General features: G+C 39.2%; 1 protein-coding gene across 1 annotated transcript in view; it reads right to left on the bottom strand.

Annotated features, from left to right (window-relative positions):
- Positions 1-1,746, bottom strand: part of TBC1D32 (TBC1 domain family member 32) — a 74,425-nt gene extending 72,679 nt beyond the window's left edge. The window contains exon 1 of the mRNA XM_066547075.1: positions 1,665-1,746. Coding sequence (XP_066403172.1) covers positions 1,665-1,733 — 69 coding nt within the window. The 5' untranslated portion in view covers positions 1,734-1,746. The remainder of the gene's footprint in view (positions 1-1,664) is intronic.
- Between the last annotated feature and the right edge of the window lie 11,795 nt (positions 1,747-13,541).

Here is a 13,541-nt window from a genome sequence, read left to right as displayed (position 1 = left end):
TGACTTTGGAATCCCTCTACTCAGAGCTATTGCTGTGCCCATGACTGAGAGTGCTGTCAGCTTTTGCAAGGGCCAGGTGGAATTATCAGAACAGTTTAACTGCCCTGTGCCCTTGTCACAATTCAGTGACCTGACAGAGTCCTGTCAAATTAAATGGAAACTGCTGGGAAAAACTGTGAGGAGAAGAAGCAGTGAAAAACTGGAAACATCTGCCAAGTCCAGAAGACAGACAATCAGTTAAATTTTCAAGAACTGCAAAAAAAAAAAAAAAGAAAAAAAAATACAAGCTCATTTTTGACCTTTAATAATCAATGGCTTAAAAATCTTTATATGCCAAGGAAGACTTTCAAACCTCAGTGGCAGTTTTAGCTTATCTATTTCTAGCCTATATAAGGAAAAATTACTTGGAGATATTTGACTTTCTCAATTAAAAATCAAAGACTCTCTTAAGCACCTGTGAATAAACAATACACACACACTTGGAAGAGACAATATAGCAAATTATTGTTTAAGTATCAAATAGTATCAACGACAGGGGAAAAAAAAAGCCATATAGCACCAGCTGGAAGAGTTATCTTTTATGAAAGGTAATAGTTCATCAAGGTAACGCTCTTCTGTGGTAAGTAGCACAGTTGCTGAACATTTTACTTAGACCTATCATTATTCAATATTAACTCAATCATCTTACCAGAAATTTCATTAAACTAAACTCATAGCAAACAAACACAATACCCCAAATCCCTTGCAATAATCTTAACTCACTGATTTGCAGCCTTCTTTTTCTTATAGAATCTCAAAATACTTAGTCGAAGTCAATACACTTTTAGGTCGGTATAAACATCAGACAATATACTAATCCCCTGGGGAAAAAATAAATTGCCAATTTGGGTATAACTAGGCATTTTTAGAAGTGCAAGGTATCCAGATACCCATTGGCAGTCAGTGCAAAGTCGTGCCCAGGTTATTCATAGAGAGAAATCATGAGAATATTGCAGCTTCACCTCCAGTTTGCCTCGAAAAGCCTTACCTGACTCATGTAATCACTAACAAAAATACATATCTTATATTTCATTGTAAAGGTTTGCTGTTTGTTGTGCTTCGGTTTTTGGTGGTTGTTGCTTTGGGGGTTATTTCCCAGCAGGCAGAGCCCTCATTCAGTTTCCAGGCTACATTTAAATAGTAATTTTCTCACTAAATTACAACTTTACCCTAAGCCCAGTTTGGGCAGTCTTTTCAAAGTCCCGGCACTACCGCGAATTAAATCCTGCCCCACAACTCGGGCAACGATTCAGAAGCGGCCTGTTGTTGCCAGCATTTATCCTTACACCAACCTTCGCCTGGGCAGGGAGACAATTTTACCAGTTGGAGGGAGACAATTTTACCAACGAGCCCAGGAAAGCAGCGCCCAGAACGCGAGCAGTGCGGGAATCCCTGCCCCTTCTGGCGCTTTACCGCCCGTCCTTCGGCTGCGCACCAGGGCGGGGCAGCAACCAGGATTCCCGGGACAACCCACAGAGGAGAGCAGCCGGTCGGTCCAAGTGTTTCCCTCAGCCAACGTTGACAGCGTGGGCAAGCTCTGCCCGGGCACACTCCTCTCCGCCACGCTCCCCCCGCCCCGGGATCCCCGCATTCCCAGTCCTTGCCCGCAGCCCGCCGGGATTCACCTTGGGCGGCCGCGGCCCTTGGCAACCGCGGCGCCGCCGCCGCCGAGTCTCGCCGGGCCCTGGAAACATCGCGAGAGGGCGCGTGGGGCGCCCGCGCCCCGCCCGCGCGGGATGGCGGTGCTGGCCGCCGTGAGGGGTGCGGGGGCAGCTGCTCCGCCGAGAGCCGCTCCGCTGCCAGCCGAGATGTGTTTGCCGGTACGGGCAATCCCAGCACAGCTCAGGAGCACTCCGCGCTTCCTGGCTTCAGGCTCCTCTCGGTTCAGCCCGGGGTGGTGACCCTCAGGTTTCGCACTGAAATCAAAGCAATGCAGTCATGCCATTATTCCCAATTTACATCAGCAGGGGAGAAGGTTGTCTCAGTAAATAAAGTTATGAAAGGCATGGAATTTTTTAGTCCTCTTTGACTCTCCGTTCCTGTGGTGAAGGAACTATTACAAAGATATCAAATAGTATTTTTTTCTCTCCAACAAATAAATTCAAATAAATTCATAACACAAAAACTGTTTAATATTAAATAATTTCAATTAGGTCAGCTATAATAAACCAGAATTTAGTTACCATAAGCACTCGTAATGATGTTTGTCAGTGCTTGCATGTGAGGTGTTACATAGTGCATTATCCTTTCCTCCTACATTTTTCTAATGATTCTGATGTTGGGTGATGCTAATCTTCCATGATGTTGTGTCCTTTAAATATTAATCTTCCATGTAATGCTAATCTTCCCTGAGCACTTGTTCCTTTAACTGAGCCTGTGGCCCCTTCAGTTAACAGAGCTCTACTTAGTTGTGGGGATCCACTTGCACAGTAGAATTAAGCTTGTAAACTCCCATATTTCTAATGCAAAGGGACTATTCAGGAGCAACACAAACTTCCCTTACTGCTGGTTCTCAGAAACCGGATTTTGATCAGTTGCAACAAAGTTTCTGTGATACCTTTAGCAGCGAGCTCTTCAGCGCTTGGATGTGGCCAGTGTACCCACAAAATAAAATTGGAAAATTGTCTGCTTACTTCTGCTTGCCAAGGAGCTCCAGTAAACTGACCAGAGTCCTGGTAGCTTGGCCATGCACTCTTCCCCATCTTCTAAGTGCATTGTTTGGAATGGGCTACATGTTACAGTAGCTTATTCCACATCCATGCCAGGCTCTTTCTTCACATGCAACAGAATAGTTTGCTTCTCTTCTGTCCTCATACCCACTGAAAGGTGCAGTGGTGCAACACTTCTAATTCCTTTATCACTTCACAAGCACTGATTCAAGTGACAGCATCTCAGTTTCATAGCTGATAAGGAATAGGAAAAAAAATCAATGTACACAGTGTTCAGCATTCATAGTCCTTACTGAAAGAGCCTCCACTTTAACAAGCCTTCCCTATCTTAAAAAAACCTTATAAGAAAAGTTGGGACAGAAAGATGTCCTCATGATGCCTGCCATGTTCCTGAAATCCTTCCATTCCTTTCTACCCTCTCCCACCTTCTGTATTGCATCCAGCTTCTTTAGCCACATTTTGCAGCCACTGGAGCCTGGTGCCCTTTCTTGTGAGCAACGCTGGCAGACCTCAGATGCTGTTGGCCATGATTATTGGGATGCATCCAGGCAGACACCCTCCGGGGGTGATACTCCAGAGTAAGCAACACCATTCTGAAGTACAGTGTGTTTACATGGATGGATGTCTGTCACGTGAGAGAGGCTGCAGTCACTGTGAAATTGTTCGTGTGGATTTCACACTGGTGAAATTCCACTCTCTCTTACTCTAGGAATTCTTTCTCCTTGATAAAAATATTCCAGATGTTCTCCCTCGGTTGAACAAACAGGAAAGCCTGGCTCCTAACCCTGGTTCAGGAAGGCACGGTCTTCATAAGATCTCAGCATTGTTAGAAAGTCACAGTGCTGACTTCTATAATTTTAGAAACTTGAGGGAAACAATACACAAATTCTTAGAGCGTGTAGCATATAAGGTAAGCAGAGTTTCAAACTATGAAACAGTATAGAAATGTAATTTAAGTATCATAGAGAAGTTTAATTTGATATGATTTTCTGTCCATATCTTGAACATGTCCCAGAATTTGAATTATCAGTTTATGCCAAATTTCTGTAAATTTAAAATGTTTCTGCAGTGTCTTCAATGTGGCAGACCAGAAAAAAAGAAAACTGTGAAAAACAGAAGAATTTTCTTTACAGCTGGTGGTAGTAGTGGAAACAGCTTGTGTTGGTGCTCATGTCATTACAACCAGGACACAATTTCTCTCCCCTCTTTCTGCTCTTTCTGACTTTTCTCTTTTCCTTCACTGTAACTTCCCACAAGACCACTCTTTTTCTGGATGACACACAAAGATTTGGAGAAATTTTGATTTTATATAGTTGATGCAGAGCTGTTAGTTTCTCCAAGAGTCTTTAGCTAAGACTTTCACCAACTCTATTCACCTACTAAAGAAACTGGGGTTTAGAATCTGATTTAAAAATTTAGCATAGCCAGTATCCATTGAAATTTCAGTTTATCAGCCTTTCCTTGGCTGATACAGTGTTCAAAGGACTATATACCAAAGAACTAAAAGGGAAGGCAAACTCCACTTGACTAAGACAAACCCTACCAAACCAAAACAAAACCAACTTTCTATACTCCCTTTTCAGAGCTAAATCAAGATCAGAAGGAGCCAAAGTGTCCTCACTTTAGAGTTTCCCAAACTGGGACTAAGATATGAAAAGGAAGAAATAAGTTAGGAAAGCAGAAATAAGTGTGAATTCTGGTTCTGGAGGTAGCACAAGAAGTCTTCACCACCTTTCTGCACACTGACATCCCTTAAGCAGTGCTTGAGACTCCAAATAAAAGATGAGGACACTTTGCCAGCCTTGTATGAATGCTGTGGCATTTGTTGCCCTCTCACATCACACTTATGGCAGTTTCCCAAATTTGGAGGAACAATGAATATGTTTTAAGATATCATTAGATCATAATCTAATAATATATATCAAAAAAAGGAAACTGCTTAAAATATTACAGCTGATGGGAAAATCTTTTAAAATAATCTCCAAAGGAAATTTTCTGTTTTGGTGACCATCTGTCCTTTCCTCCCTGTGCACTCTGGGGAAATACTAACCCCTGGATAGATGTTTCCATTGAAACAAACACTCAGGAACTGGTGGGTAAATGGTCACGAGGGTTGCAGGCTGCAACACTTATGCGATCAGCTGCTCTTAGAAATCTTGTGTTAAAACACATGCAAAGAGAACTTATATCACTTCCATAATGGGGAAAATGTAAAGTGTCCTGACAGGTCTAAAGTTACATCAGATGACTTTGTACGTACCTGTTCAGAGCTAAGCTGGTATGAGATGCATGTAAACTATTACAGGAATCAAAAAATTAAATTGGGTCAGTTTGCTTTGATGATTTAACTTCAGTTATGCTGACATTTCAAAAAGACTGAAGATCTTGCTTTGCTGTTCCTGATCGCTTTTTTTCTGAAAAGTGAGAAACTGTCAGGAAATCGATAGGACTCTTGCATAACATTGTAAAGCATCAGCTCTGAACTAGCCTGTCCAATAACAATCAGGAATGTTATTGATTAAAAATATAGCTTAGTGAATATATAGGTACTGATTTTTCCATCTGTATTTTATGATTCACTTTCAGTAGATGCTCTGCTTGCAGTTGGAAAAGTAACTACTGGAACTGAGGTGATAAAATTTATATTGCAATGCTAAGTAACTACCTCAAAGAATCAAAGACAAAATAAGCTTCAATGACAATGTAAATATCCAAATGCCAATAAAACAATTTTCTGATCCACAACTTTCTTTTTGTGAACTTCAAGGAGCCAAGGACATGTATTACTAGCTCTGACTGGCCTTAGGCAGATCTCTTAGCATCACACTTAGGTCTTTATTGGAAATTGAGAATAATAAAATTATCTTTATATGCCATTATGAAAATTAATCTCACGACATAATAACCAAGTGGCCTCATAGATCTCGACTTTATTTTCCATTTCTTTTCTAATTAATATTTTGGTCCTTTTTTATCATATGTTTCCTGAAGGTGGCAGCAATATTCAGGACTTGTGTGAATGTCTGACTTTTGAACCTACTGACCTGTAATGCAGCATTTCTTTCAATGTATATGAATGTATACATTTCTTTCAATGTATATGTATTTGTATTTATGGATACTAATAATATGTTTAAATCAAAATTTGAAGATGTCAGTATTGTAGTTGTAGACATTGTATGTACAATATCATTAGAAAATATGAAGAAACTATGTTGACCTGGAGTGTTAGAATTGCTTATTCTTTTGTATGATAAAAAATTGTAAACAAAAGGAGCATTCCTAAAGTATTAAATATTTTTAATTAGCAATTTACCATTGCTTGTAGTTAAAATTATCCATTTCATTGTCTTCATTGAAGCCTGTATTGTATGCTTTTTCTGAAGTGAACTGTAAGCTTTTTTGTGGGGCCTACATCAGCAGTTCAAAACACTACAAATGTCATGTGTGATCACTAAAGGAAGATTGTAGGGTTTCTTTCAGTTCCATTCCTCCATTTGATCTTAATCATTTAAAATCACTGCTAGAGCCGGTCAGGCCAACTATCTCAGAGCATTGCAGGGTTTCAATTAAAAAAAAGAAACTTTAACATTTCTCCTTTTACTGCAGATGTGGTACAATGCATTTTTGTGAAATGCTTCTGCTACTGAAGCAAGGCAGTTCCATCAACATTAGAAGTACAAAATAACTTAGGGAACTTTTGTCACCTTTCATTTTGCTAGCAGTTGCCTGGTCAGGGAGTTGCAGATTCCACTGCAGTTTTAATGGAGGATCATGGAAGCCCACAACGACATCTCTGCAGCAGGGCTTTCCTCCCCTTTGTCTTTCTCTAACAGAACTGCATTATTCCAGGTGATTCTTTTGCCTGCAAGTCTTCTGTCAGCTCCAGGGCTGCTCTCACAATGCATCCAGGACAAGGGCCCAAGGACCAGTACTGCTGTCCCAGAAATGCCACTTTGATGCAGGGTTCCTCAGTACAAGAGAGTCATGGAGCTCTTGCAACAGGTCCAGCAGAGGGCTATGAAGATGATGAGGGGACTGGGGCATCTCTTTTAAGAGGAAAGGCTGAGAGAGCTGGGCCTGTTCAGCCTCAAGAAGAGACAGAGGGGACCTCATCAATGTCTGTCAGTATCTGAAGGGGAGTGTCAAGACGATAGAGCCGGGCTCTACTCAGTTGTGCCAAGCAATAGGACAAGAGGCAGCAGGCAGAAACTGATGCACAGGAAGTTCCACCTGAATATGAGGAAGAACGTCTTTACTGTGCAGGTGGCCATGCAGGCTGTCCAGAGAGGTTGTGGAGTCTCCCCCACTGGTGATGCTCAAGAGCCATCTGGACACAATCCTGTACCATGTGCTCTAGGATGACCTGACTTGAGCAGGGAGGTTAGGCTAGATGACTTCTAGTGGTTCCTTCTATCCTTACCTATTCTGTGATTCTTTCAGTTGCATAGCTGCCAATGGCAATGCTTCTAAACAAAATGCAAAACATAAGAAGGGGATTTCTTGTGAATTTTTGCTGGTCCAAGCGGACTCCCTAATCTTTGCATACCTTTAGATCTGAATGTTTCATCCTGAGAGAAAAGAAATATTTTTTTTTTCTTTAAAGTAATCTCCACTCCTAAATATGCGTGGAACACAAATGCTACAATTTTAAATTATACTGACAGACTTCATTACACTGTGCTTCTTAAGGAGTTTGCTCAGCAAAACTGGTGGCCTTTTTAGTAGTTGTATATGAATATTTCTGTGCCTTAGAATTGTCCATCTTTCTTCTTGTCCCTACCAATGACTGTTTATGCTACCTCCCAAAACAGTACTTTGATGTCCTGAAGTTGAATATTTTTATAATTGCTCAATTTATGTTCATCCTTAGTAAAGTATTGCTAAAGTAACTTCCTTAAGATTTCCTCTCAAGATCAGCATTAATTCCTGTGCTTGTCACGTGGCATTTCAGAATTCAGTCATCAGCTCCTGTGAGACTGTGAGATCCTATTGCAGACACTGACTGCTATTCCTCTTTGTATTTCTGCTCCCTCTTAGATTTCTCGAATATGTGTCACTGGTATCACTTCCTTTATTACACCATTATTACTACAAAGCCTGCATACGTGATTTTGTTACTTGTGGTTTGTGTTGAAGGACCCTGCCTTCTCTTTGCTGTTTCCCATTTGTCTTCTGGAAATTTTACCAGTCCGGATAAACTACTGCTCTCCTTACCCAATGGCTTGTCCTGCTATAGTTCTGAATCCCAGCATCAAACACAATACAGCTTCCTTCCTGGATCATCAACCAAGTGCTGTCTGTAATCTTAATATTTGCAGGGAGTCAAATACTGGAGACATTTGCTGTGTAAGCTGTTGTTTTATATTCTCTTGTTAATATAAGTTATAGTCTTCTTGTAAGAGTCTCTTCTACAAGTACAGATTAATCTGACCAGATGTGACGCACAGATAACTTTGTTCTGTTCATTTTTGGAATGTTGTAAAATGCTTGAAAAGTAAGCAAATCGTGCTCTTTGCTGCTCGCTTGAAGCTGTACTCTTCTAAGACAGGCTCAGGAAGACAGAATTTGGCCCATCCTTTGCCATGCTTTATTCCATTGTGTACTTTCAGTAACATGAACTGTGTGCTTTGTTTTTCAAATGTTTTGTGTCCTAGCAAACTGTGACCTCCTCCTCAAAGTTATGTTTTAAAGAGATAGTCAAAGCATTGCTTGGTAACAACACTGTTTATTTAAATTCCAGAAAACACTTGTTTTTACTTTTTTCTATTATTTCACTTAGATAATGTCTGTGATCCTAACAGAATTTTACATCTGAGAAAATTCTTTGGAGATTCTGTGAACAAATACAGTGTCTGAAATAAAGAAAAATGGATGAAGAAAAACACCAGTCCTGAATATCTTTATACACAAAATATGGTCTTTTAATAAAAATTTATTTTAAGATTGTTGTGGAACAGAATCTATTGTGCAATGGAATCTTATTAGTAACACACATTCCTTAAGATAAAGAATCTAATTTCTTTTTTTAAAAAGTGTTATAGTTTTGCATTATTGAAGTTAATATGCCACCATCATTTCAATGTAATTCCCATGAATTTTAATATTAAGGATGAATTTGATTCAGTAAATCTGCAAATACATTTCTCTGACATGAAAGATAATCTCCAAGTAACAAGAAGAATATTTAATATTTTCACTGGTATTTTTTAGTGCACTCATGATGTGAGTGAAATTCCAATAGAGACACGATTTTGTCAGTCGAATTCCTTTCACTGAGGAATAAGACAAATACTTCTGTATCTTGATACACCTGCTCACAAATTTTGTAATGCATGCTTTATCATACAGCCTCTAGTGCTGGGTTGTTGTGACCCAAGGGCACAACTTGGCACTTGGTCTTGTTGAACCTCAGACAACTGGCCTTGGTCCATCAATCCAGCCTGTCCAGATCCCTCTTCTCTTCAGAAAATTCATCTTTTCAATTCTTTTTTTTTCAGAGAACCACCTTCTCAGCCAGGCAATTTTTTTCTGCAACTGTCTGGGGCAATTCCCAGAAAAACACACACAGAGTCCCTGTTCTCCTGGGTTAGAAGTTTATTTGAATTCACAAGATGACACTCAGGTCTCTTGATTCAGAAGGTATCTTTTTCCCAGGTTTGTGAATGGTCTTGTTTATCATACCAGACCTGCAGTGTGCAAGTCAGTGCTACTGAGAGGGAAAGAGCTGTGATTCTGGAGTAATAGTAACTCTTGATGCGGGTTGGAACTTCATAACTGGCTGTGCAGTCAGAGCAAATGGGAGCATATTCTGTTTTGATAAGGCTGAGTGTAATCTTCATCCCTTTGTTAGGTCAGATGGGTTTTGTGAACTTGTTGTGATTTGATTGCAAACTGATTATTCTCTGGGAATCCTTGGAGCACTCCTATAATAAGAAAAGTATGCTAAGAATGTGATATTTACTATTTTACAGTCTGATTTCCTTTTGATGCACTCTTTTTTGCTAAACTGAGGTTCCTGAGCTTGCATTGAAGAATCATGCAGTAGCTGGAGGGAAGAATTCATGTGGATGTAGACTCTAGGCTGTTGTAGATTGATTAACTTGATTTATACTGATGGATCTATCAGAATACACCAGTAGAAGATTCAACCCCAGTTTTAAGGAGGAAGGAGGACATACTCACAGATGAGTAGTTCTTGGCAAAGCTCTTAGAACACTTTAAAATACCTGCTTTGTTTTTAGAATAATTTTGCTAGCTACACTAATGCTTTATAGTTTTTATGACACTAAATAATTGCAATGCCATTGTGTTTCATACTATTTATTTTACTACTTATGCACCCTATGGTATTGATGTGTATTATATTGCATATAACTCAATACAATAAACATAGTATTACAAAAGAGAGTTGGTGGATTTTTATTATAGGTAGGTTATCTACTGTGATGAAAATAATATAAAATTATAGAGAAATTATTATACCCTTTCTTCCTAGTTTTTATTCAAGATATAACCCGTGGTAAATTAGGTGCAATTCCACAAAGTTTTATGGAAGCATAGATCTTTGTATAAAAGAGTAAATAAGCTCTGCTAGGATTTTATGGTTTTTACACTTGTCTTTTAAAATTAGTTTATGCTTGTAATGCTTCGTCTCAAAGGTTACTTGAAGATCACTCCTGAGTGTTACTGCACATTCTCAATTGTTTCTGAAGGCAACGAATGCCAAGAATCTCACTTGGCAGACCAGAACCTTTTATTCTTTCTGTTATTTACCCCATGCCGATTTTTCTTGCATGTTAACCACAACGCCCCAATTCCTATCCATTAAAGACTTGATACCTAGCTAAGAGAGTAAATTTAGACACTAAATAAACTTTCTCTGGTTCTATGATATGATCCTAAGCTTAATGAGATGAGCTGACCTCTGCAAAAATACACTGTGCAGTTCTCATTTTGTTGATTTAATTCCATAATGGGACCTAAGAGTCAAAAGGAACCATTGAATTTGCATTTTTTTAGGCAAACCTTCCTCTCAGCTTTCCATATTTTGAGCTCCACTGAGAAGGGAAAGGGAGGGAAGGAAAGCATTACTTTCCCAAAGGAATTACAAATTCCTTGAAATCTTACACAGCAGTGAGGCTTGACTGCAGCATTGTGGTTAAGTACTGATATGGGAGTGTATGTACTTTTCTTTTTATTAAGTCCAGTCACTGTTTAATATAAAATGGATGATCAGTCCTGACAATAGAGACAGTCCCACAACTCACTCCTACCCAAGTGTCTCTCCAGAGTCAATTTTCCACTTGTTGGATTTCCCTCACTCTTTGGCAAATCGCTACCACCTTCACAAAACTTCAGCAGAAGAGGAAAGCCCTGCTCAGCCTAGCCTGCTTCTCAGCCACTAAAAAATTCTCCTGGAAGCAGGTTTGTTTTGAATTCCCTGTTTCTAAAGCTGATTTAGATACTGTCAGTGGGCACTGTGAGTCTGAAGTGTAAAGAGGTGTTGTAGGCATTTGGGGTCTTCAGAGGCAAGTGGGAAGCTGTACCCTGCACCCTAATTTTCAGTTTCAAACGTTCTGAATCTGGTCCTAAATGTCTTCCATTTTTCACATGTGCCTCTTTTTCTAGGTCAATGACAGGTTATATATCAATTTTTGTTACCTAGGATAACATAATAAGGATAGGATGTAGAAGATGTTTGTATCTTTATATAAGCATAATGTTTTTCTTCAAATTTTCACTTATTTTATATACATGTAAGACTTTACCAGACAGGTGTTACATCAAATTAAAACCTGCATGCGGTACAGAAGGAAGTGAAAGACAATCTGGATCAGACATATAAGGAACTGTGCTGTGTGTTTAGAAGTTTTATCTGCAAAAGAGGCAGCATGTAGAAAAATTCCTGTCAGCCTTTCACATCATCTGTCTGTCAAAGATGATTTGTGTTATAGTTAATGTTAGTTGAACCTGTCATCTCCCAACACTACATGTTGTTTGTATCAGAGCACCAAGGCCTTAGTTCCTAGTACATCATGCAGATTCATTTGTCCTGAAAAATTTTTCCAGTGTGAATAACACAGGCTTTGTCTTAATACTGTTACAATTTTACAGCAATAAAAAACCAATAGAGCTACTTCACCTGCATCATCCTCCCCTTCAATTTTTATGCTAGTGTAGCACATCTATCAGAAAGAAATTACATCTGTCTGCCCCAGCACTAGCGTCCAAATACTTCTTGGTACTATAAAGGAATGTGGTGCTGGCCCCATGGAAAGAGTGCCCAAGCCAGCCTCAGTCTGCCTATAATTATTACTATTCATCCTGCTACAACTGTGCCCCCCTGGAATTTTAAACACAGGCATTGCAGAGGCTCATTGGGAACAAGTGAAGCTGTTCAAGTGCTGATTACTCTGGCAGACCCTGAGCAAATTAGTTAATAATTAGGTGTGAAATTAATGTACACCTTCTGTTTTCCTTAGTAGATTTCCCATGTTGTTAATTTGCTTCTGCACCATCAAGGGACCAAATACATTTAAAGAACATATGTGGGAAGGAGCTAAAAGTGTCCCCAGGTAAACCTTGTTATATTTGTTATCTAAATTTTAGTATTGTATGCAGCTTTGTCTGAACTCTTCAAAATGTCTCACTCCCTAAATCCTAACTATATATAGTGCCTGTTTGAGCAAGATTTAATTGGCTGATGAGCAAAATTAAGTATTGCTTTGTCTTTATGTTATATTATGTTAGATAGATGCATAGTATATATTTCATTATGCCTTATCCTCTATGTTTGCATTTTAAATGTGATATTTGAGGGTGTTCATATAGAATGCACTAGCCAAAAATGGTGTGACATGATGTTAGACCTGTAGTCTGCTGCCTAATATAGCAATGTGTTGGAGGGGTTTTATGTATTTTTGTATGTTAAGCAGGATGTTTTACTCAGAGGGAGTGTTTTGTGATTCTTTACTATGAGAAATACATAAATGAAGTTAAGTAGACCTGAAAGCTTCTATAGGAGCTTGTAGTTATAGACTGCACCAAAATTCAGAATTAACATTATCAACATTTCACTGAAATTACAGCTTTCACTGTCACCCTCAATGTAGAGTGTGGGAAGATCTCTTGGAAATCTGAGGCAAGATAAAGTTTGGATCTCTGCTCCTCTTAAATGGTGAGCTTAGAGATTTTTTGCTCTAGCAGGCCATTTTTGGGCCCTTCACTATATTTAAACCTAGCTATGCTAAATCATTGTCTCACTGCTTATCCTGTTAACTCAGGACCGTGACTTTTGTCTTCCATAGTCTGACTTTTCTGACCACTCACTTTACTGGACAGGGATGAAAATATCTGTAGCACAAGGGTAAACATCTAAGTGTGGAAGCTCCTATGGGAAGCACACATTGCTGTAACAGGCAGGGCACATAAGAAAATGAAAGGTTCTTTCCCTTTTTCTAGAAGAGACCTGGTACAGGGATCAGCAGCTCCTTAAGAGATTGCTTTGTGGCCTGTTTTGAATTTTGTGCTATTCAGGTGTCTCACTTCAGCTGGAGGTAAGAATACCATTTTGGTCAACATCGCAAGATGACGTGACTTTTGACAAACTCCAGCAGTCTTTGAAGTAGCTCATATATAATGTAGATAATTTCCCAAACTGTTCTTACTGCATATGTTAAGCAAACAATCAGAACAAAATTGATCTAACCCATCAGGTTCAGATTAGCCTTCTTGCAAAAATGTTAACATAGGGAATTTTTGTGATCTCTAAGAGTTTATTGTAATGGTATACCAAAAGGTAACAATTTTGTTTCTTTGGATGCTATTTAC

Source organism: Molothrus aeneus, chromosome 3 (assembly GCF_037042795.1).
Source record: "Molothrus aeneus isolate 106 chromosome 3, BPBGC_Maene_1.0, whole genome shotgun sequence".
In the NCBI taxonomy this organism is placed as follows: domain Eukaryota; kingdom Metazoa; phylum Chordata; class Aves; order Passeriformes; family Icteridae; genus Molothrus; species Molothrus aeneus.
The sequence above is the reverse complement of the archived record's forward strand: the minus strand, read 5'-3'. Positions and strand labels throughout refer to the sequence as shown.